This window comes from Egretta garzetta, unplaced genomic scaffold, assembly GCF_000687185.1.
Source record: "Egretta garzetta isolate BGI_Z169 unplaced genomic scaffold, ASM68718v1 scaffold329, whole genome shotgun sequence".
Classification (NCBI taxonomy): Eukaryota; Metazoa; Chordata; class Aves; order Pelecaniformes; family Ardeidae; genus Egretta; species Egretta garzetta.
Window position 1 is genome coordinate 3,641,136 of NW_009269999.1, and position 25,895 is coordinate 3,667,030.

At 39.0% G+C, this 25,895-nt stretch overlaps 1 protein-coding gene across 1 annotated transcript in view; it reads left to right on the top strand.

Annotated features, from left to right (window-relative positions):
- EXT2 (exostosin glycosyltransferase 2) overlaps window positions 1–25,895 on the top strand; it is an 80,497-nt gene that overhangs the window by 1,486 nt on the left and 53,116 nt on the right. Inside the window, 6 exon segments of the mRNA XM_009647557.2 lie at window positions 1–278; window positions 455–544; window positions 5,600–5,716; window positions 9,185–9,380; window positions 12,758–12,897; window positions 13,770–13,863. The exon segment at window positions 1–278 is cut by the window's left edge and continues 14 nt beyond it. Coding sequence (XP_009645852.2) covers window positions 1–278; window positions 455–544; window positions 5,600–5,716; window positions 9,185–9,380; window positions 12,758–12,897; window positions 13,770–13,863 — 915 coding nt within the window.

The following is a 25,895-nucleotide window of genomic DNA, read 5'->3' on the forward strand; positions in this document are numbered from 1 at the left end:
ATGCATACCTGCTTCGATGTCTATCGATGTGGCTTCAATCCCAAAAACAAAATCAAGGTGTACATCTACTCACTGAAAAAGTATGTGGATGAATATGGGACGTCGGTGAGCAACACCATTTCCAGGGAATACAACGAGCTGCTTACTGCCATCTCTGACAGCGAATTCTACACTGATGATGTCAACCGGGCCTGCCTTTTTGTGCCATCCATAGATGTCCTCAATCAGAATGCTCTCCGTATCAAGGAAACAGCTCAGGCTTTGGCACAGTTATCCAGGTATTTACTGAAACTTCAGTGTGTGAATTTAAAGAACACAAAGTGGGGAAAAAATAAGGTTAATGCAGGAGGGGAGGATGCAGTGAGTCAATGCCAGGGCTAGGCTCTAATGGAACTTACCATCTGTATGCAGAGGTCACCTTCCTAATTGTTGTCTGTTTCTTCTTTTGCCTTAGGTGGGATCGAGGCACAAATCACTTGCTCTTCAATATGCTGCCTGGAGGGCCACCAGATTATAACACTGCCTTAGATGTTCCTAGAGATAGGTATGCGTTTTGCTGCATTTGAGTGCACAGATCTGCGTTTAAATGCCGTTGAAGAAGCAACAAGCTCAGAAGTGCAGCTGATAACGAAGGATGTACTCCTTAACCTTTACAAAGCTGGAATATTACTTCCTCTCTTCTCAAAAAAAGAAAATAGAGAAGTTCCCGTCTTGTATAGGACAAGTGTTTGCTCCTGAAATCTGACAGTTTAGCCCCATCCTTCATTTTATGTGGGATGTGGCTGATAGCGTTTGCTCTTAACTGTTGGGCTTGCTGTAAGGATGGAGAATCTTGAGGTTAAACCTATATCTTGTGTGTAGGTAACCTGAACACTTCACAGAATGCCCCATTTGAGGCAAATTAGAAGTTCAAAGATGATTGTAGCTGCAACTTTCTGATAGAAGTCAGGTGCTTCAAGGGCATTGTAAAGCAGCTGCCCTACTTGACAAAACTATGGTGAATTTCAATAGTTTTTGTTATCTTAACAATTACACTGTATTAGTTGGACAAAGGCTCCTAGTTTTCCTATGGCGAATGTATTTTGAAAATATTTGCCAGAAACTTAAAAGGCGTGAATCCTGAGCTCAGTTTTCACTTGCAGAATAGTTTACTTTTGGAAGAGGAAAGGAGGTTGTAAGGCAAAGAAAATCGGAAGAAGAGTAAGACAAACTTACTTAGCTTAAATACTGTTACTGAATATGTTTCTACTAGATTAGCCTGTATGTGTTCAGTTCTGCTGAGTTAGGTCCCATGTAACCGGTCCCTGTCTTGAAGTTCAAGGTTCTGCCAAATGTCAACAAAATCTTGCCTGAGGTACAAGGTCTTTACTAAGACAACTATGTATGGGAGTGTATCCTGATTTCTTTGTACCAAAGACAATTTAAAACATCCTTCAGTGCCAGAACAGAACATGTTTTTTCTGGGCAAGTTCAAAGAGTAAGTTTACTCATTGTAATTACATCACTGACTGTGAAGTAAGACACTATTTTTCTAATTCTCTGTATGAAATGTTACGTGCATGGGGGTTAGCCTGAAGAGGGCAGTCAAGCATCATTCTTATGTAACCAAACCTGTTAGTAAATACTTGTATTTGTTATCTTAAGATTTATAAGTCTTAAGGTTAGTTTTCATTTGACAGTGTTCTGTTTAATGGAATGGACTGTTCTGTTCTGGGACTGTGTGTTTGTGGATGCATGTGTCTATTGAAGAAGTAGGTTTATTAATTGAATGCACTAGATTCTTACACTGCACTTTTTATTTTTTTGTCAAATATCCATTTATATTTGGCCTTATGTGTCTTGGCTTAGTATGCAGGAAATGTATTATTTTGGTAGGTGTTTGTTCTAAGTGTTTGTCCTGCTAACATGGAAAGCCGAGTAATTTGAATAAAAAAATCAAATATTTTTTGGCATATAGCTGTTGTCGTAGCTTGCCAAACTGACTTGCCCTGCAGCTGTACGATCGCTAGCTGTAATACGTAGGAGCGGCAATAACAGTGCTTGGGATGGAGAAAAGGTGGAAACTTCTTGTAGGCAGCCAACAGTTAGACTGTATTCAGTGCAGCACAGAACCTGTGCTACGGGTCACAGGTGCGGAGACAAGGGATCTGTGAAAAAGTCAGTAGTGTGGACCTAGTCCTGGAAGGGCCTGGGTGGTGCAGTATGAGGTTACAGCGTGATTTTGGAGACCTCTTAGTTAATGTCTAACGGAACAAGCAACCTGGGTGTGGTTTTGTAATTTGAGAATGTCCACACATGTTACAGAATGGGTCATTAACAAAGTTTGAAGAACAGTTGTTTGTAGCATCACTGGGTGAGAGGCTGCAGGCCAAAATAAAGGTACGTTGGCAGAGTTCAGTTGGTTTTGAATGACTAGTCTGAACTGCAGCAGTACAACTCCAGAAAGAGTGGATTTGTGGGATTTTGTGGATTGCTTGTGAAAAACACAGATAATGTTTGTGAAGCTTGCCCAGGGAGTGTGGCCTGCCTTCTCTGTTCAGCGCATATCAGAGATCATAGTTGAACAGTAGTGGATCATGAGGTTTGATAGAGTTGTGTTATGTTGATTTGCTGCAGAATATTAATCCAGGTAGAATAATACACAAAGGGGAAATCAGTTACGTGACATTTTTACATCTAGAAAAGTGTTTATCTAAGTTACCTCAGTGGGGGTTTGTTTGTTTATTAGATCTTTAAATCCAATTTCTAAAGACGGTGTAAAAGTGCTTGATTCTGTAATTTCAGAGGTTGAAGTCTGCCTTGTGGGCATGGAGGCTATGTTGCTGGCATTAGCTGCCATAACGTGTAATCTCCTGCCATAAAACTTAAAAAATAATCTCTTTATTATTTGTTAATAAGTGCTATTGAATTTGGTACAATAATGAGAATGAAAGGATTTCTTTTGCAAGGCTACTCTGTAGCTGGTAGAATTCAACAGATGAACTAAGATACTTTTTCATTCTGCTTTGGTTGATGAATTGGGTTTCAGTGATTTGTGAAGTTTGGCAGAAAGCTGGTGATGATCGCAGTTGGGCAGAAACGTTTAGAGTACCGAGCAGTTGGGGCATTTCCTGGAGAAAAAAAGGATCAATACCTGAAAAGCGGTGAAGCTCAGGAACAGGCTCATTCCTCACTGATCAGTGCAAGTTAAAGACTATTTGTCTTGAGTACATTAGGAGTTAATATCTCTACTCCCTTACTGCCCTGTACAATGAAAATCTGAGTGGAGTTATTTAACTGGTGTTGGTTCCCTGTGGGTTTATTTGGGTAAAAGTCTGCATGACACACACCTGCTTTCTCAAGGCTGATGAGGTGCTGTCATGTTTTCACCGGATCCAATTAAAACAATCTGGTTGTAGTTTCCCAACTAGGGGGGGTTAAACAAAGAGGAGGGGGATATGAAGTGCAAGAACAGCAACACCCAAACCCATTTTTTTTCTCCCTGCTTATAACTGAGTTAATACAGATAAGATGCAGCTTCAGGGGTGAGACATAGTCATAGTGGCATTCTACGTGTCGCCAAAGGCGGGGGGTGGGGTGGGGAGGCATTGGAAAGGAATCCAAAATAATAACTTGATTTGGAACATAAATTCTCACTTGGCACATTCTTGATTTATCATCCTGTTCTTGAGTTGATTTCTGCTCCTACCATAGTTTGTATTCTGAGTGAAGAGTAAATAAAGGGCAAGTTGATTTTGTAATTGTCATCAAGCTGAAACGCATCTCTAATCCAGAGCCTGGGATTTTCAAAGAGCTGCTTAAACAACAGTTAGGACTGCTTGCTTGACTACTTGGATGAAGTTGCCTTTATGGCAAAGCGTGATCATGGTGTTTGAACACTGAACAACTGTGCTGCAGGTCAGAGCAGGAACGGAAGTATCCTGCGGGACATCTGATGGGAGTTAGAACAGGCAGAACATATTGGTGTTTATCTGGGGTGTTATATTCTGATGGGGAAAAGTGATAGGTGTTGGATGATAATTATGTATAATGATAATCTGCTGTGTAACAGCTGCAGAAAAACTGCTTCTCCAAATGATCTACTAAGGATTTCATTCAGTGGTATCTGAAAACAAGAATATCAGCTAATGGACTGTCAGTGCCTCTTCCAGTCTCACCTTGACTTTTTGTTCGGATGTGCCTGTTCTGATTACTGATGAGACATGTGCCTGCTCTGATCTGAACTGTGACGGTATGCAAGCTTGTGATAATAAGGCTTCTGGCTGTAATTATAGCTGCTACAACGGGTACAGCTCCTCAAGATCCTTTCTGTAGTGCCTAGTGTAGTGGTGTATCTGTGTTCTGCTTCTTTCCACAGAGAAGGAGAGAAACTGGAGAAATATTTTTCTCCGAACTACTTTGTTTGGTACCTTAAGCAGATCCAGTATCCCTGGGGCAATTTAAAGTACAGCACACCCTGCTGTTTGGTGACAAAGGACTGAAAGTTTGATCTGCTGTTTGAGAAGTCTAAAGAATTTCTTTGAGAAGTACTAAAGAAGCTGAATCTGGGCTGCTTTTGGAAATAGGATGATGTGTTCCTGGTGCCACCCTGGTCACTGGAGGTGAAATGGCAACTGAAAAGCTCATGTCCTCTACTAGCATATTTCAAAGAAGCCTGATTTGGGATAGGAGACGGTAACAAGACCGTTTTTTCTGGCTTTGAGTGATGCATTGCTCACTTCTGTACACATTGTTCTTTTATGTTTCTTAAAGCTCTTCTGGGTGGCAAAAGATTGTCCCGTCTGCGAAAAGCCACAGACAATCAGGGGCATCCTGTTGGGAGGCTGAATTATATCTTAATTTATCAATCTTTGATGATTGCCATGCTCTCTAGCACATAGTGTCCCAAGCAGCCTCTACTGTTGGAAGCTAGTTTCAGAACATACAAAGGTCTTGTTGTGGTGTTTTCTGTTTATAGCATCTTTTGTGTAATATAAAAACGAAATAAATGTCATTAGTTTGTGTGATCACTTTGAAAATACAGTTGCAAATAACTCTATTTTTATTTTCCAGTCTGAGAAGTCCAGAGTCACTGTAAGCTGCCAAAATACTGTTATTGAACTTGGACTTGTATCTGAAATACAGCTTGTCTCTAACACTTTGAGAGTTGTGCTATACTCTATTTTAGTGTGGGCATCAAGGAATCTGTTAACTAGTATAGATAGTTAATGCATTTCTTTAAACTAAAATTGACTTAGGGTATGTAAGCTTGCAAAAATGCAAAATTATCATAATGACTGCAATAGGTTAAATTTCCCTATATTAATGCAAAAATGGTCCATTCCTTAGTGATCATATGCAATCATAAGCATTCTGTTGATGACTAGATCCAATCTGGCAGTCAGCCCAGTTCACAAAAACTGAAGTGAATTGAAAAACTGCATCAGTAATGGCACTGTCAAAAGCTGAGGGGAAAACTTATCTCAGAGCATGCGTCTTCTTGATCTTCTGATAATGACAATCAGCAAATCACTCTCAGAGTTTGAAAAAATATATATATATATATACACACACACACACACATATACTCTGCTTAAAGTCACTTTCTTGTATTTTTCAGAGCTCTGCTGGCTGGTGGAGGCTTCTCCACATGGACTTACCGGCAAGGCTATGATGTCAGTATTCCTGTTTACAGCCCATTGTCAGCGGAAGTGGATCTGCCAGAAAGAGGACCAGGGTAAAGCAATTCCCATGAATTGGGCAAAGTATATTCAGCATCATGTTTAATATTGATGCTGATAAAATATAAATGTAGCTACTAATTTGTTGGTGGGCTTGGGCAATTTTGTAAGAGTTGCTTTTAGTAGCTCTTGCTATTAAAATATATGATTGTTCCAATGCTAATGGCCGTGGTTCATCTGCCAACATGTGGTTTAGCTACAAACTGAGGATTTTTTTGGAGTGATTCTGTTTTTCCCATTCCAGAAACTGAACTGTGAAATATGACAGCATGATAGTGTTTCCAGTAGAATTAGATTCAATATTTCCAGTGAGCTGACAAGATATTTCGGATTTAAATAGACGTAGTTGTTCATATGTTTGGTTTCTTTAAGGTGTAAGTAAAGCAGGGCAGTAATTCAAAGCAATATAGATTCTCTGATAAATGATTGCTTCAGACAATTTATTTAGTATATTTAAAAGCAAAGTAATGGCAAAAGATCACTATTGCAATGATAAGTGTGCTATACCTCCACTGTGACTTTAAAAAGATAGAAGGGATCGTGGGGATCAACACAAGTGCCTTAGGTAGTATCAGCCAGTGCAAGCATTGAATCAGTAACAGGAGAATTAGAGTGAGGATGTGATCTTTACCTCTGTTTGACTTACAGATACATTCTTTGTAAATCAGTTTAGATGTTTTTGTGGTTCTGAAGTCTTTTCAAAATGACACTGAGGGTTTGGAACAGGAGAAGCCTGTAAATACAGCTCTGAAAGGAAGAAGGTCTTGCAGAATGAACCTTAAGGAGGTTAGTGTGGTTAGCTCATGAAAAAGAAGAATGAGACCTGATTTGATTATAGGAATAGTTACGTCCAGAGCTTAGAATACTGATTTTATTTTTTTCTTTTTTAAAGTAATGGGGTAAGACATAAACATACATACCCCCCTGACCTTATAGTTGGAAGTAAAGCAAGACAAGTGGGAAATAAAGCACAATTTTAACAGGGGATGTAATTAGCCCTTAAAATGAGCTACCCTGGAAAATGGTGGTTTCTCTAATCCATTCATGTCTTCAGAGCAAGAGTAGGTAGAAGTCTGGAAGACATGTTATAATTGATTAATGGAAGGATAAAATTATTTAATTGATTTAATGGAAGACTGCTCTTTTAATATTTCATAAGCCTCTTAATTACACAGATGAAAACATTCACTGTAGCAAGGTCTTACCTCTGTTATGGTTTAAAAGATGGGCAGACTGAGGCAATGGGGTAAGTGACATGTCCACTGATTGTGAAGATCGAGTTTTTAGAAATGCAGAAACTTTAGGTCCTTTTTTCTTACAGCATCCTGTAGAAAATATGAATTACTAAAGTTGAAAACTGATTGAAAGGATGCTGCCATTATTGGACACAAACTTATTGTACTTTGGCTTCAATTGTCTTCTCCTCCAGTAAAGGCCAATGCTCGTGCTATTGCTCTGGGCTGCTCCAAGTAAGATTCCTCAGTCGATGACGGACGAACTTGCTCAGCAGTGGTTTGCTTTGCTCACGCCCATTATGTTCCTGCTTGTGATGCTCCTGGACCAGGCAGGTGTAGTGATCTGGATGCTCCCAATCGATTCTTCATAGATCTCAAGTATTATTGCAGTCCGACACGGAGTGAAAGCGCGCTTTGTAGTTCTGTCTGGAAAGCACGAACATGATGATAGGCTTCAGCATGTATAGAACCAACTGTAAAGAGAGGTGCAGTCATATTGTTCATGTCCATGTAGTCAGCTAAATGCTATGTCTGGTTTTAGGTCAGATAAGAGAAACTGGTATGTGGGAGCTGATGCAATGTATGAGTCTGTGTTCAGTGAAGGTGTTGGAGCTTCCATGTTCACAAAGGTTGTTTTATTTTTGTGAGAAAGAGACTGTAGTCTCCAGAGTACCATCTAGTGGCCAGTTAGCATTACTAATTGAAATGCATTCATAGGTTCCACTGCTTTCTGCAGGGAGGAGTGTGACAAGGGAACGATGCTGAGAATTCAAGCTTGTTTGGGATAAATTATTACATTCCACTACACTAGTGTGTTATTTCCTGGGCATTGGGACGTACTTTCTTTTGTAGCAAGTTCTGACAGCTAGACTTTGAGTACCATGGGAGTGCCACAGTTTCAAGGTAGAATTTTGTTTTAAACATAGACGCAAACTTGCATGAGTTTTAGCTCATCATAGGCATTTATTATCACTCATCTGCAGCAGTATTTCCTTTTTTTTAAAGCAAATCCTTTTTTATTCCTCTTACAAAGCTGAACTGAGGAGTTTTGAGTTACTCTCCTGTTTAGTTGGATTGTTTAAAATGTTTAAATCCATGTCTGCTAGAAATATATATTCTGTAGAGCTGCTGGTAGCAAGTTGGTAGCAGCTGGATGCTTGGGGAAAAAAGAATGTTTAAAAACAATTCTATGTAAGTCTTACCTGTTAATTGGAGCAATTAAAATGACCAGCATGAAAATTAGTAGAAGAGGTGAGGAGAGCAGCAGTAGAGGTCTGACTTTATAAAGTGTGTGTTTGTATGTGTTTTCAGAGCTGTAAATTAAAGATAGCATCACGTGGAGTAGAAGTGGAATCTTAAGTGCAGGCCTCGTGTTTCCTGTGTTCTTTTGGCAGCGTTGAGGGCAGGCGCTTGCTGTTTGTTCCTTTCAGTAGGGAGCAGTGGAGATGTCGAGTTAGCTGACCCATTTAAAAAGGAAATCAAAGTAGATGAGAATGAGTGTAACAAGTATATGACAGACTATTTTCCAACATTAGCATCACTTTTTAAAGCAGTGAGCACCTAATTTGAGACTGTATCCCTGTGTGGTGTACCTCCAATGTTAATTAGGGTCTTGAAACACTTCAGTATTAAGGCACTTCTTAAACATTCATGGTTTTAGAACATCATAGGAATTGAGAGTTAATGGAATAATGGGCCTTCAACTTTGTCCTGGAAGTGTTGTTTTTGTGTTGCCCAAAAGGGACAGAACTGAATCACAGCTAATGAGATGAGTTTGTCCTGTTGCTGCTGTCATCATATCAAGACTAAATAAGCACAGGGTAGCTGAGTTGTCAGTTCAGCATCTTTTTTCAATTAAAATTGGTGAGAAAAACGTATGATGAGAAACTAGCACCAGCATTCAGTGTCCTATCTACTTTGTCATAGGACACAAACACCAAACAAAAGAACAAACAATCCTGGCATCAGTAGCAAGCTGGTTTAAAATGTAGCTAAATAATGTTTATTTCAGTTTATAATAAAGGTTATAATGCAAGTGCCTATTCTTACTATCCAAGATTTAATTATATTGCATCGTTGCCCTTTCCGGCCTTGTCTTAAATGTGTCTTGTCAACGTGTCCACATTTAGTTAATCTTGCTCTGCTTTTCCAGGATGGAAGGAAACATGTTCTAGAGCATCTTGGAAGTAAACTCACAGTGCTGTCAGGTAACCTTGCTGTGGTTTTCAGTCCTCGCAGGTATTTCATTCTGTCATCTCAAATGGCTCTGCACCCAGAATACCGGTCTGAGTTGGAAGCTCTTCAAGCTGAGAATGGGGAATCGGTGTTGATCCTAGACAAGTGTACAAATCTGTCAGATGGGGTCCCTGCTGTTCGCAAACGCTGTCACAAGAATCAAGTTTTTGATTATCCTCAAGTGCTTCAGGTAAGACCGTCTCTCCTGCAAACTGCTCTTCCCCTTGGTGACTGTCTTAGCTGTGGAGCTGTTCTTGTTTAGCACTGGTAGGGTACTTCCTTGTATTTAGTTAACTTGCTGGCTATGTTTTGAAACTGCATAATTCATTACATTTGCCTGGATATTGTTTCCTAACCTTATTTTTAAGAGGGCCAAGAACTATCAAACCGATATGCAGACTATGCTGCAATTTGAAAACCCTGCTTATGTATGATAACTTCACGACATGGTCATGGTGGTCTTCTAGTAACACATGACAATGCCATGTACACTTAAGATACTGCCAAATCTGGCAGCAATGGGAGGAGAAACTTTTGGAGGCCAGATAAAATTGCTCACTTTAAAATTGGGTAAGAGCATTGGAATATGTACCTTCCAGAATAACTGGCAAAATGGCCTTCAGCCAGCATGAATTTGGAATTGATTTCTCACATATGATAGTCCAGGCCTTGCTAGATGAAGCTTGGAACAGAGGACATCTTTGTCAATTGGAGGAAAGATTAAAACGAACTTTAAAGAGCTTATGGATGGATTTATTTGGGGGCAAAAAAGTGCTACGTTTAAGGAGAATTGGAAAAATTATAGTTTTTTTGAATGCAGCTTAGTAGGTAAACCCTACAAAATTATCTGTATAGCTATGACAGACTGAGCTAGAAGACTTGTCAGCATACAGCTACGAAAACATTTAGGTGAAATGTGTTTCATCGCCTTGGCCCAACTTCCAGAGGCCTTTTGATGTGTCAGTGAAGATAAAACTAGATAGCATTCTCAGACCCCTGTGTCTCTTGGCAATTCACTAACAGAGAGGTACTTTGGCATGCAGTGTGGTGAAGTGAGTTACGCCATAAGGCCACTGTGCTCTGTCTGTGGCCACCAGCACATAATCTGTCTTTGAACTTTGGCAAATGATGATAAAATAACAAACAAGCTGAGGAAAGGCAAAGTTTCCACCCCTCCTGTTATGTTTTGTAGGAAATATGTTTAAAATTTCTTGTGGAGGAGGGTGAGAGGGAGGAAAGGGTCACCCTGAATCCTAAACTTTCAACCAAAAAGAAAGAAAATATATTTCTTTGCTTTTTTTCTTTAAATACAGACTGGATTGCTCAAGGATAGTAAGTCAGGGAATCTATATCTATATCTTGCTATATATGATTTTGTAACTCAGAGCTGGCACATGCAGAGATTGTTAAAATACTTTCCTTTGCAGAGCCCTGCATCTCCCTTTGGAATGTCTGGCTGATAACAGTGGTGAGGCGAGGAGAAGTATTTATAGTAACCTTTGTCTAGACAGGAAAAATGGTTATCTGGGCAGATGAGCATGTGTGTCCACATCTGGGCGGCTTTTTTCCCCCCCCCCACTCCCAGACCTTACTAGAGTTTCCTGCACCTGCTGCTGTGTGATCTAGTGAGTCAATGGTTAAAATGTGTGTTCATTCTCTCCGCTCCTTCCATTCCTCGCACCCTTATTTTCCTTCTCTTCCTGTCTGCGAGTGGGGGAAGGGGGACTGTGATCACAGCTCATCCTTTCCAGCGATGCCTTTACAGACTTCCTTCTAGACAGGCTCTTGGGCTTCTGGGTTGCTAATGCTTCCTGTTTGCAGTCTTCTCTTGGATGAGATTTTCAAGGCTCTTAGTACTCTATGCGTATGAACACAGGTCTTACGATTGCATTAGGAAACGAGTGAAGAGCCAGCAAACCCCCTTGTATTTCCTAATTCCATTCTGATGTTTTGCTGCCCTGCTGAGCCTCCTGGCTCCTTTTCCTCAGGCCACGGAAAGCAAGCTGGGAAGATGTTTTCTTATCTGTGGGAGCCCCTGTATCAACTTTGATTTTTCTTTCTTAGACTTAGGGATAATACTGACTTGGGCTTTTTCCTTGTTTGTGTAGCTGAACTCTACAAGCATTTATTTTGCGATCTTGAATCTGTAGCAATATTTCTCAGTGTCAGTGAGAATGAAAGTCCCTATCTACAGGGGGAGTGCAGCATAGTCGAGAAGTCTTCTCTGCTGCAGTTTCAACTCATGTCTTTTTGTCTCGTGTGTTGTGGATGTGAATAAGTGGATTATATTCTTCCTTTTTGCAACAACTTTTTATGTGTCTGAAGCTCCCTTTAGCCATCTTCCTCCTGCCCTTACGCCTTCAGAAAAAGTAGTATTGATACAGTCAATCTTTCCTTGTAGGTCATATTTTCAAGGTAAGTAATCATCCTTTTTTTTACCCTGGAAGTATATTGCCCAAGACTGAACACACTGCTCTGTCTGAAGTCTTTTATTACCGAGACAAGTGAGTGATTCCTTCAGGTCTCTTAGATTGTACTTCTTTTTGCATTCTAATACAACCTGTGGGTGGAGTGGTTTGTTTTTTTCAGCAGCACAACACTGTTGACACGTGAATACCCTTTCTTTTCCTGTCCTTTTGTAGAAAATGCCCCCTTCTGCAAAGTGCAAAACGTAGCCAGTTACTTCGTGCTTTATATTTGTGCAGTGTGTTATTTTTATCTAAGTGTTGAACCCTATATATATAGGTATTTTTTAGTCAATTTATCCATGCAATATCAAACTGCAATCCTATTATCCATTATACTTGCTAATCCTACAAAATCATAGGTATTATAAAATCTAATAAATATGGTCTTAATTCTGCTGCTTGGTTAACTAAGGGACACATTGAATACTGCTGCACCTAGGAAAGATTATTTGGTCCATGACTGTTTTACCTGTGAACCAATGCTAATTGCTTTATACTTAGAGTTCTGTAACCATAACTTACATAACTATAAAGCCTATGGGGGCTTTATCTAGCCCATGATTTCTTAATTTGCCTATGAAAATGCTATGAAAGATGTCAAATGCCTCTTAAAGTTGAGAGATAAAATCTATTCCTTCTTTGCTCTCCATAGAGCTGGATTGCCCTATAATGGAAGAAAATTAGGTTGGCTTCATACAGTTTGTACTCAATAAGTTCATGTTGATTGTTGCTCATCTTGTTATACCAGACTTTCAAAATGTTTAACTTATTTTTCCCCTTGAATTTTCTCAGTTAGAATTCTGAAGTTTGGCCATTAAAATAAAGCATAGAGTAGTCCTATTAGCTAATCTCTTATCTCTCCACTTAGGATGTTTTTGAGCCTCTGGAGAATAAACTTGCATAATTATTTTGAATTAGCTAATAATTCAGAATGCATTGGTTGCACAGAGCAAGACTGTTTTCCTTTTGACTTTTTTTTTTATGAAGGGGAGGGCAGGAAAGCATAATGCATATATATGTACATACACACACACATAATAAAAATCTTAATGTTTCATTTTTTTTCCTCATTTGCGTGTTGAATGCCATTTGTTGACAGGAGTCTACGTTCTGTGTTGTTCTACGTGGAGCCCGCCTGGGGCAGGCTGTGCTAAGCGATGTTCTTCAAGCTGGCTGTGTCCCAGTCATCATTGCTGACTCCTACATTTTACCTTTCTCTGAGGTTCTGGACTGGAAGAGGTCTGTACCCTCACTATTGTACATCAAACCACTGCATAAGAGACTTCATTACACTGAGCAATTTGAATAAAATCTATGTGATAAGTCAAGTGTACTAGGGGTTACAGGGAATTGAATACAGACTGAGATATATGCAGTCTTTGCCCTTGATATATTATGCATCAGAAATAGGAGAGGAAAACAAACGATGCAGAGATGATAGAGCATTTGGTTGTCCTGTAGCCAATTGTATTTTTTCTAAAACAGACTTGCTTTATTACCTTGTACTTGAATTCAGTGAGGACTGGTCTGCATTCAGGCTTTAAGGAAAGTATACAATAAAAATTGCATCACGTAAATGCTAAATTCTCTATATTGTATCATGATTCCTAAGTTCATCTGAGACTGAAAGGTAGAATTATTTTGTAGTTGAGTACACTCTGTTAAGGTTAGATTATTTTTCCATACATGCACTATGCCCAGTTACATGATCTTAGGATAATACATACAAAATTTACTAGTTTGTATACATAGCACTGTATATGCTATTACCATGTGGTCACTCCCGAATCTCGCCTGACAGCACATCAGTGGCAATCTGGAGATGAGAAATCAGGATTTCTGGGTTTCTGTCCCTTCCATATTTATTAGATTGTCTGTACAGATCGGTCCACAGACTTTTGTGGCGTTATCTGTGGGCAGACTGGCTGGTGTTGTGAAGGAACTGCTACAGAATAATTAATTACTGAGAGAAGACTGCTGCTTTCTGCTAATATCTTCTGAATGTTTCTTATTAGAATAGGTCAAGATTCTGGGTTGGAAAAGCTGTTGACATTTTTCAATTTAGAACCGCTTTCTTCTTGTCTTACTTGCTTTCTGGTTTTTGCTTATAGGGCCTCTGTTGTCATCCCTGAAGAAAAGATGCCCGAAATGTACAGTATTCTGCAAAGTGTCCCTCAGCGACAGATTGAAGAGATGCAAAGACAGGTAAAATAATGTCCTGTGTTTAAATTATTCTCCTTTATTTATGGTTCGAGTGTAGGTTTGTACACCTGCCTTACTATGAAATCTGTTGGAATGCAGAAGCATCCATTGCACTCTCATGCAATACGTTAATATTTTGATTATTCAACCCTCTTATTTCTTTATGCTAAACATGCATTCACCATTACTTTTCAATGTTGTACCTCTACCCACCACTGGTGCAGCTAAATGTGTTGAACAGCAGCTGTTGATCAGTACTACGTTACCCATCAGGTCAGGAAGTTAACAATATTGCATACGATTGCAATTGCAGAAGAACACTTCAGTAGGCAGACTTCAGTTACTTGGAGTGGATTTTCTCCAACCTGCTGTGTTAATGTACACGCTCTTGTGAAATATATTATAGGATCTTTAGCATCCACGGTAATCAATGCCTCCCCATCCTGGATGGCAGCAGATCTCCTGAAATACGAAACTGAGGTTTTGACTATCTGCTTTTTCATGTAAAGATCATGTGGTATTTGCCATGAGCGGAGACTGCCAGTTTCTACCAATGTAGTCAAACTCCACTTTCATTAATTTCGCTTTTTCTTGTGTCCCCTCTGCTTTCCTAATGAACCCTGGGATCGAAGCTTTCCCTGAATGCAGGTGTACTGCCTACTCTCATATTAACATATTTCTGATGAAATCACAGCATGCATCTGTTTCTTTTTTCAACACAGTATTTAAATTGTATTAAAGAAGTTCGAGAGTCTGTCTTTATCTCAAGAGAAGCTTTGGTTTGTAGATAAATTTTAATTGCTCAAAATGTGAGGGAAGTGTTAAGTCCAAAATGTTTTAAATATTTTAACGAAATTGACAGTTCCTCTGAGAGAGGAAATCTTACTTATTTGGTGACTGGAAGAGCTGGGATCATGAACTGTTCAAACTCATGAATGAAGTCTTTGTCAGCGGGGTATATAGTCAAAAGGAAATGTCTTCTGCTGTACTCCAGTTGATGTAGATTCCTGCTTATTAGCTTTGCTGTTATGAACACTATCATCATCAGTTGCTTTAATTCTAGAGCTCACACATAAAGTGCAAGCTCAGCAGGTGAGGACTTTCACAAAGTGTGAAGCGTTTTGTTGTCAGGTTATGGGTAGGATTCAACCACATTGTTCTTTTGATGGTTGGAATACATAGATTACATTTTTGGGCTGGCAAAGAAATAAGATGTTAACGTATATTGTAAACTTGTATCTAGGATCTTACATTCTTGTCACCTTAATGTACCTGCGCATATATTGCTGTGAGGCAGGAAGATACTGTTATCATTTTTTTTCCTGATGAGGAACTGAGGTATAGAGAAAATGAGTCTGTAGTCTTAACTTCTGCAAGAATTGTGAAGACCTGTTTCTGAAATTCCCTTACCCAGCCTTAGTGACAAAGTCATCTTTTGTGTGGTCCTTATAACAAGTGACCCAAGGCATGGTTTTTCAGGGTGTAGCATACAACACTGTAGTTATTTCTACCTAGATGGTGCTAAAAGCTGCACAGGGTATATTAATACTGGATATGTGTGGAGAAAACAGAGTCTCAAATTTAGTGGTAAATATCTTTTCACACCTGAATTCTGTTGCCAGCTTCACTTCATTCTCTGTACAGAGTCTGCAAATACCACAGCAGCCATCAGGGGTCTCCTTTCTCTTTAGTCCCTTCACATGAATGAACCGTCTTGGTGGGGCCCCCTGGCAGCACCATGTTGCCACCAGGCATAGCAGGTGAAAAAGTAGCTGTGCTGTTACAGCTCCTAGAAACACGATTTTGCTTTATTTATTTTTCTGACATGAATGTAGAGACGTTAACACTAGGGAGTTTTGCCTAATAAAGCTTTAAAACTGACATTAATAGTCCGTTAAAGTGTGAGTTGATTTTCTTGTTGTCCATTTTACTAATATCCTAAAACAATGATTTCAGGATAGTGTTCTCCTTCTACAGAGAATGCACTTGATCTTGTGGACAACTTGAACAGTAATTTAAAACTATGAAATCGGGAAACTATACTAGTTTGTTTAAAAAAAAAAAAAAAAGAAAAAGGAAAAAAAAAACCACCTCAAAAAACGAAAACCCCCAACCACCCCCCAAAAAAACCCAAACAAAAAAACCTCAAAAACCAAACCAAAACCAACCAACCAAAAAAACCCCAAACCCTAGGCATTCACAGTGAAACAAACCAGCAAAACCCCCCTTAATTCAGGTGATCTATTAATTTATCTATAGTATCTGTAACTCCATAAACTTAAGTTAAAATAGAAGATATTTTAATACCCAGAATGCAGTTCTAGTCTGTGTCTGGGGTGAATTTTCTTGGATTATAGATGGTTTGCAGTAGTCATTGTCATTGGGTCCAAAGCATCACTGAACATATTGGCAACTCTGATTCTATTGACCACAGGTGGGAATTATGTTATTCTGAAGCTTCCTCTCACATCTTGATGCTTTTGTTGAGGATATAGTTGTGTGTTTTGGTAGTAAGAATATCAGGATGAAATTACAAGGTCTGTCTTTCTTTTTTCTTGGTGAATTTATTTCTGTCTGCGTGCTGAGGATACTTAAACGTGTTATCCATACATTTCATGTCCTGTCAGCCTTATCTACAAGGTAAAGTCCCAGTGTAAGCATCTGTGAAATTCCCTTGCTAATACATGGTTTTATGTAGCTATCTGATATGGTGAAAAAGTACTTAGTGACTGATATTGTGTGGACTACCAGTAACTTGATTGCTTTTCCTCATCGATAAATATGCACTAATATTCTACCTGCATTACAGATTTTAGTTTCCTTCATCATCAGTCTCACAGTAGGGAGCAGTTGCACACTTTATTCTCTGTCTTTAAATTTAAATGGTTTGGGAAGGCATCTTAGGACTTTTTGGAAGAGAAAATGTCTTCCCAGTTTTTTTTCAGTGTCTTCACTTCAGCAACAATGTACAGGAATTAAATGAAGATTCACAGAATAAGGCTAAAGTGATGATAGGAGAAGAGAAAATTTGAAGTTGAAATGAACCTTTTGAGGAGGCTGGTGCTAAGGGTAGTTCAGAAGTAAATTTGTCCTAAGTAAGTGCTCTATTTTGTTTCTTGGGCAAAGAATTACTAAAATGAAACTTAACTAATACCCATTTATAGAATGAATCTGCAAATGAACCGGAGTGATTTGTATGCGTTTTCAGATGTGATCTTATAGTAGTTGTTCTGCTTAGCCATGAAAGGGCAACAAAAGCTTCAAAATATTCTTGATTTGCAAGTAACCCATTTTTCTCAATAATATTTAAACTTTCTTTTGCTGCTTCAACTTCAATATACTAATAACACTTGATATAACATATTTTTTATGCTTGTTTTTTGTTAAGTGGAAGAGGACTGACTGAAACTGGTCTTGTGGCATGTTTGGTTTTTTCCAGTCTATTCTAGTTTTCACTGAGTATTGCTCTTATAGAGATGGAAACAAAGATAGATCACAGTTATCATGTTCATTCTTGTTTTTACACTGTGAAACACTTGGGAGTTTGATATAACAGTTACAAAAAGATTGGTCCACAACTAATGTTAAAATGAGGAAAAAGTGATCTTTGCAGAGAGCTTTTATTAAAATTGGTATGAAAATTGTTTTACAACATCTCACTGTTTCCTTTGCAGTCAGGAAGTGTTTAGGTTTTATTTCAAAAACTGCTTTTGTTGCACATAAAATTCCACTAGGGGAGACAATACGTTTTTGATAACTTGTCAAACATGCTTTGCCAGTACCTGCTAATTAATGTACTTTTTCAGTAAATTAAGAAACCAGTTCACATGTCCTGATACGACTGTAGTTGAGATCATCCTCTTTTTAGCCAAACAGAACAAATCCTTGCTCTAAATTTCTCCTGGTTTTTAGTAGGATGAAGCATGTATTCATCATACCTATCAGAGTTTCTGGGTCTGATAACCTTTGTGGGACTGGAGCCTTGCTGTCTGACTACTTTCGTTTCAGTGGTTGTCTCGATTATGACATAATTCTTATCCTTAGTTGGAAAACCTCACAATTAAAACAGATTTTATTGTAAATGTTAGCTTGCCAGTTTTCTTTGTGATTAGGTACTCTTTTTGCAATGTTTTATTGCAGTTGATTCTCTGGAGATTGTGCATCAAGATTAAAAGATACATATATATTACATGCACATATATGTGTATTTAATTTTTTTCAAGTTGAGATAGATTGTCTACTTTTGAGTAAAATTTTCTCTATGCTTAATTTTTTCTTTGTTTCTGCAAGTACTTCTAGCTGTACATCTGCTGAAGAAGAGAGGAATTCTCTTAAAGAGAAGTCATTACATTTAAAATATTTAAGAACCTGTATTTGAAAAGAATTTCTTACAGTTTGTATACTGATCATGAGCATCATACAGTACTGTCATGAAGAGGATGGAATACAGGTGCTTTAGCTTTGGAGTTGTCATCTGCTAGGATCTATGGCTGGTATGACCTGGGCTGTGATTTCCTATAATACAACTTTATTTTGCTCTGTTGTTTTGTCAGACAGTACATGGTATAAACCAGGAAAGAGGTTTATTGGCTTCAGCAGAGCTGGAGTGTGGGAAATCGGAATTAATTTCTACTGTCCTGCATTATACCTGATTGTGCTGAGATCTCTGGAGATTAGCTTTTATTGTTCAGACTTGCAGAACATTTTGCCCTTAACAATTCCTGGTTCGGTTTCCTGTCTTTCCTCACAAAAGGGAATAGTTTTGTGCTCATAGCCTAGTCTACACTATTGTGAAAAATTGTTACATATTTTCAATACTACACGTACAGCCTATGTCCATGAGAACTGGAGACTAGCATATGATAGCTATTATAAACTCCAACATACTGACCATCAAAAAGAGCCTCTGCTAGTTGAGCTGCTAAAATTAATAGCAGTCTGGATGAAACTTATGCATCTCTGGGATTGCTGTCTTGTCTGTTTTCTACAGTAATGTTGTCATTCTCATTTTCTTTGAAGCTTCCTTGAACCATCCCCCTCTCACAAATAGTTCCATATGGAGTCTGAAACACTGGCAGAAGTGCCCAGAGGCAAGTCGATAAGCAGCTCAGCTGCACAGCTACTGATCCAGCAGACTTGGTGCTGCATCCTTACGCTTTCATTTTCTCTGCACCACAAACCAGCACCCAGGTAATAGCAAAGTTCCAGAAGTGGAGGGGCAAGAAATAGAAGTAAATGTAATAGACCTATACGATAGAGAGTAAAAATTGAAATTTTTTCTTGCTCTTGAAGAGTGAAATAGGTGAAGGAAAAAAAGCAAAACAAAACTTTGCTGATATCTGTTTATCCCACACCGTGTATAGTTTCCTCTCAATAGAGTTTTTCTGATGTTTTGCTTTGAAAGTCTGTTAATCTATAGAAACATATTTCACTGCTGTATTTGATACGTAAATGTCTTTTAACTTGTATGAAAGTTTTTGTCAACTTATATCTGAGCCTCTGTGCCTTTTTTCCCTTCTTTTTGTTCGGTGAATCTGACTATCTGAATATACAGACATTTTGTAAATGTTTTTCCTTACTAAATATCAACATACTTGGAATTTTAACACAGATAGGCTCATTAAGGTATAGGATCAGAATATGAAAGTACTGTGCAATGGGAATAGCAGAGTTATTCCTCTGTTTATTTAGGCATTCTTTCTCACTGAACAGATTTTAGGTAAGGAATTTATTTTCAAAAGAAGGCTTTGTGTGCCTGTTTCTTTTTGACTTTATAACACTGCCCACCTCCCAGAAATAAAACTTTTGAATTAAGATCTAGTCTGGAAGACTGGGTGACTTTCTGCACTCTAATGGTACAACAAGGAAGAGCTAGTGTTCCTGAGAGCAGGAATTCTTTTCGTCCTGGTTTCCTAGGGAAACAAGGGTATGATCACATACAGTGTGCATGCTGACTTCTCTTCTGATTTCTGTTACTGCCGAATTTCAACCAAACTTACAGAGAGGTGGACATGTTGGAGATGAGAAATTCCATAAAATTAGGTGGCTGTATAGAAGGTAAGCACCCCGGAACAGCACAACTTTTTAAAGGAAAATTTGCAGCTCAAGCTAACAGTAATAGAAAAACCCCTTACAGTTACCCCTTATGAATGATTCTGCTTTAGGAAAGGCTTTATCTGGAGGTGGCACATCATAGGCCAAAGAAATTCAGGTATAGTGTGACCAAATGATAAAGCAACAAATGAAACTCAGTATATAAAAGAGAGGTATGTATGCAATTTAAAACAGCCTTCTCATAGGCAGTGATGGCCTCTCAGCTAGCTGCAGTCTCTTGGAAAAGAGTTCTTAGAGCTATAATAAATAGTTATGTGACAATACAAATTCCATGGTCAGTTATGGTCAAAAAAGTAATATAAAGAATTTTTAGAAAAGAGGTAGAGAAAAAAATGGAAAATACCGTACCACTGTGTAAATCTGTTTTATGTTTGCACCCTGAATACAGTCCATAGTTATGGTTCTCCCATCTTAAAAAGAATAACACAGAACAAGGGTGATCAAAAGTTTCATGAGAAGAGTGATTAAATAGCCTAACACTCTTCATCTTGAAAATGAATGACTGGGGATAAGATGAGGAGCAAAAATATAATACAGAACTATAAAATGAGGTCCTGAAGAAAGTGAATGGATATGACCGGATTATCTTTCAAGGTCCCTTCCAACCTGGGCTATTCTGTTATTCTATGTGGTTCGATACAATTTCACCTGATGTTTTCTAGGACTTGTATTATTCAGAATCTGGTCTAAAAAAATAAAAAAGGAGATGATCTTTTCGCAGAACTAGTAGGTAGCCTGTGGGACTTGCTGTATCAGCATCTTCTGTGAGTGAAGGGTTTTTAGTGGCTTAAAGGGTGAATGAAGAAATCCAGAGAAGGGAAATCTGTCAGCAGTGAATGCAAAGATACACCCTTTGGCTTAGAAATTCTTTAGTTGCTGACTTCTGGAAGCTGGAGAGGTCTTTGGGGAAGAGGTGGCTTGTGCTTCCTGTGTTCATGGGGGGGGAGTTCCTAAGGTACCTGCTGCGGACCGTTGCCAGAAACAGAGCAGAGGAGCAGAAGGCCATTTGGCCAGACATGCTGGAGTTGCAGTGATGCAACTTCAGGACTCAGGTTTGCAGGAGACCTTGGCATTATAATGCCTTGTGGAATGACCTTGCTGTATTGTGCATCTTAAATGCATCTTAACTTTACTGGCTGCCAAACACTTCAGTGAGAGAATCCAGACTGTAATGTACAGTTTCCTCCTTTGTGTGAATGGATAATTCACCTTCCTGAAGCCCCACAAGATACCCTCTCAAATAGCGGTCACTCAGCATTCTTGATTTTTTTTTTTTTTTTATTAAAGTTTTAGATAATCACAACCTCTCATCTTTTCAGCCTGTGTGGACAATTAAAAGCTAAAAAGAGATGCTAATTCAGCTTAAAAAATGTGTATAGAAAACATGTAGTTTGAAATGTTTGTTCCCACAGTTGGAATACCTGGACAAGCTATTGGGGTTTTTCTGGTGCGTGTCCCATGTGCCTCAGCCCTGACCTGAAGAAAAGTTCAGACTCCGGGTCAAACAGAGCTGAAGACACATGCATAAATCAAGGACTTGTTTTAGTGCCATGTTAAAACAACATGAGTGGCTGCCTTTTCTGACCCCTCCTCCCTTTCATTTAATGTGCTGCTTTGGCTCTTCTTTAAAGAGGGCTCTGTAGAGTAATTCCAAGTCTTATCAGCTTGCTGACAGCTATATGAGCCTTTCTGCTGGCTCCAGGCAATCACTGCCGGCGTGTGAAACATCCCTTTCTTAGAGCGAACCAGTCCTGGATAGAGTTAAAGCAAATGGGTGGTGGTGGTTTCCTGTGGGTGGTGCAGCTCACATAAAAGATGGGATTTAGTTCTTGTTAGCCAATTAAACAGAACTTCATTTCAGTATATGGCCACTGGAAGCTCTTTGAGCATAGTTAGATTTTTACAGGTTCTTTTAATGAGAATATTCAACTTCCAGCTGCAGTTCTTTCCCTGACAGGGGACAGCTTCTGTCTCGGGGTTCTTTGGACTCATCATTATCAAATTTAAACGAACTTTCATCTGTCTGCCATTTGTAGCATTTTAAGGAGTGCGATTGGAGAGGCTAACCCTGCTTTAATCCTCCCAGAGTGCTTTGGTGGAGCTCTGGGTCCCCCATAAATGTCAGGCCTGGACAATTTGCCATCTTATCAGATGCAGTGAAGTTAGTTCCAGCCCTCTCACCCCTCCCCCAGAGGAAAGATTTGTTGCTGCAAACAGCAAAGGAAAGAGAAAACTTTTTCGTGGCTTACCGCCAGGATCACCAGGGGAGTTGTAGAATCCTTGGCATTTATATATGAGACTTTCATTGTTCCCCCCCTCCCCTCTTCATTGGTTGCGGAGAGTATCCTTATCCTAGACTTTCTTTTTCCTGTTGTCTGTCCTGCCCTGTTGTTTTGCAGAATGAAAACTGTTTTCATGCTTGTATTACAGAGTGGTCTTCGTGGCATCTCTGAGAAAGAGCTCAGAAATTTGAGAGCAATCAGCACCTCAATGAATAATTTTTATAGGATGCAGTTGTGCTGCCTTTGTAGCTAGGTTTGCAGCCTCTAAACAACAAGAAGTTAAATTTCAACTGTAAGAGGGAAATTATGCTATTTTAAGACAATATTAAGTTGGATTTTTTTAAGATTAGATTTTAAGAATCTATATTTTAAGAGTCTGTATGTTGTTGTGAAGTGGACCTTTGGTACTTCCCCTTTGCAGATTGCTATATACAGCATCGATAGACTACAGATAAACCCAGATGATCCAGAAATTGGAATGGCATGTACTTCTCTTAGAAAGGAATATTTGAAAATATTCTGTCATGCACATGAAGCAATTAGCTGCAGATAAATGGGTGATTAAGCATCTCTCCTGATGTTCCACTCATTCTTACTTTGTGCTCTCCCTCTGCTGCTGCTTAGTCTGTACATCACGTTTCTTTAATAAATTCACTTGCTTCACTTACCCTTTCATTACTGAAAGTGTTACACCTCTAGCATTTACCTATATACTATAGATACACTGCATTGCTATAGTAACTTGCATGTGAATATATTAAAAAGTAGTAGTAAATACACCTTGGTCTTGTATCTTGTTTTTTACTGATGAGTGGATAAATGACTTGTACAAGGTCAAATCATAATATTAGTAATGCAATTTAGAAGTCCTGGATCCTGTTTTAACGCCTAAATTCAATGTATCTTACAACACAGAAGGAACATTTGGCTTTTAAGTTACAAAGATTTTGCATGTTCTATAGAAACAGTCTGCTGCCAGGTAATCTTTAGATGGCTTTTCCTTTAACCTTTGTCTGTAAATTGTGCAGATAGATCTAAAAGTTTCTTAGATGCCTGTATAGAGGAAAATTATGTATTTGTTACAAATGGAAGAGTGGGCTGTGTTAGGAATACACTTTGGCTTGCAAGTGGTGTAACTTGTATCTGGGGGTTGCCTCCTTCCTTTCCCCTCCACTTTTTTTTTTTTTTTTTTTTTTTTTTTGTCTTTTTCCATTAGCTGACAACTTTGAATGCTCTTTAGAAATGAAAATGACACCTGGCATTAGTTGTCTTTGAATCCATATTCTATCCTGGTGGCTTAAATCTGTACAGATGCTCTGGAGAGGAGGATTATAGAGGGTGTGCATATTCCAGGATACTAATAATGGAGTAGGGAATCGTGGATAGAAGATCACGGTTAAGCTTAAGAAATACAGTTTCCTGCAACCGGACTTGGGTAATAATGGAATTCTGATCCCAGGGGACATGGAATACTTATCTTAGTTCCCCCACACAGCACAGTCTACCATAAAATGCTTCCCAACACTGTAGCAAACAGAAGCAAAAAGTATCAATGGTGCCTGTTGAGGCATTGGGAAAAAACTTTCCTCATCCTGAATCTGGTCATTAAGTTAAGCCTAAGCATGAATGCAACACCCATTAACCAACTGTCTAAAATGTCTCAGTAAGCCAGCAACACCAAGACCAGGCTCTGCACTCTTCCTCTCACCACTCGTTTTGTTTCCGATCTGTTGCTACCTGTGTTCAGTAGCCCGTGCTTCAGGGAGTCTCAAGAGATGTGAGTTGCATCTGTTGCAGAGGCAGTGTTACATATGTATTGAGGGCAGAGGGAAAACAACTCCTTTCTCATGTTTTTTAATTGTTCAGGTGAAGCAAAAGATTAATACAGAATAAATATGCAAACGCTGGTCAGTGGTGTACATCCCATCTTTTTGGGGGTAGCAAGGACTTCTGTCATAAGCTTTCATGTTTATCTTTGAGATTACTTCACCTCTTTACAAAACTCGGCTTCATGCAGTAAAGAAAATTCCTCTTTAGCATGCTATTTCAGATATTTGCCAGGAAGAAATAAATAACTCTTGTTGACATCTATCAGTTATTTTGTCCATGTAAAATTATTTTCAATCCTGTTCCATTGCAGTGTGACCACCACATAGTATTATCACAACCAGCAATTATTAATCACCTTATCCATTTTATCAGGCAGCCATGCATAGTTTGTCATGAAGGATGAGGTATTTTTATGTAGCTTGAGCTAAGATCAGGTTTTTTTGAGGTGTGGAGGAAAAAAGCAGCACCATGTCCTATACTGAATTTTTCCCATAAATATGGAAAAAAAACCATGACTGCCAGTCCTTCAGCTTTTATCTTTATAGAATTCAGTAAGATATATTTGTATTCAAGCAATGCTGGCAGTAATGTCTGTGATTAAAGTTATCTAATGTTGAGAACTGTGGGTATGTGTATATTTATGCTTATAGAAAATAGAACTATACAGTTTACAGGAAACTGAGCAAAACGTGTCTTCATCAAAAGGGCAAGTTCTTCCTGATATAGAGCTTAAGCTCTGAAATTGAGGTATGTGCTGATTTTTGACTGCTGTAATATGGTGGTAACCCTACCTAGATTTTTTTTTTTCTTGCTTCAAAAAGCTGTCCTTTCATGTGTGTGATTGGCACTGGGCTTTCTTTGTGTTTAGCTTCTCTAATCAAGGGAATTTAAGCTTCTATTCTCCCAGCATTAGTACAGCAGTCATGGGAAATCTCAAACAAGACAGATCTTGTTGCAGCAGTTGACACAAATAAAAGCAGTTGTGCTTTTATTTATTTATTTTTGATGCTGGATTCTGATTAAAAGTTTCCAAGCATCCTTTAGCCATGTTATAAAGCCAACCAGCAGAGAGCAGGGCAGCTGCTGAGGAGGGGAGATGCTGGTGGACATAGGACAAGATCACAGTGGGAAGCATCAGTGTGTGTAACTCAGAAAGCTGGGAAAGGTGTAAACAGATCCCCAATTTATCTGTAGAGTGGGCTCTCCAAACACTGTTTTATTGGCCAGTGGCTCCTGCTTTACTAACCTCTAACCTCTGCAATACTCAGAGGTGCTGCCCACCAGCCAGCCTTGTCTTTGAACCCCCCTTGGCTCCTGCCACCTCAAAGGCTTGCAGTCAGATTCCTGTGTTTTGCTTGGGACCTCACCTCTCAGCAAGATGCCTGCAGCAGGGAAAACTGATCTACCCTGAGAACATAGACATATTTGAAGGCAATACCTTTGGGACTGGAAACCTATTGCTTTCAGTTTCAGGAGCTGTCCATCATTTGTCAAGAAATGTGGCTAAAACGTTCCCCCACCCCCCAACTTGTGGTCATACAGTACTTGAATGTTCCCCGCAATTACATGCACATATTTGTTTTCTGTTATTTTCTGGACTGCTGTTGAATCAATGATAGCATAGGTCTAGCTCCCTGTAGGTCTGGTTTCATGTGGTTAACAGGGAGCGTGCAAAGGACAAACTTTCATTAAAAGGATGATACAGATCCAAGTGACTTTGACTGTTCCTCAGGTTAGGTGTGCCTGCCCCTTCACAGTAACTGCCTGGTGAGACTGGAGTAATTAGGGAGCCCTACAAACTCCTGGGAA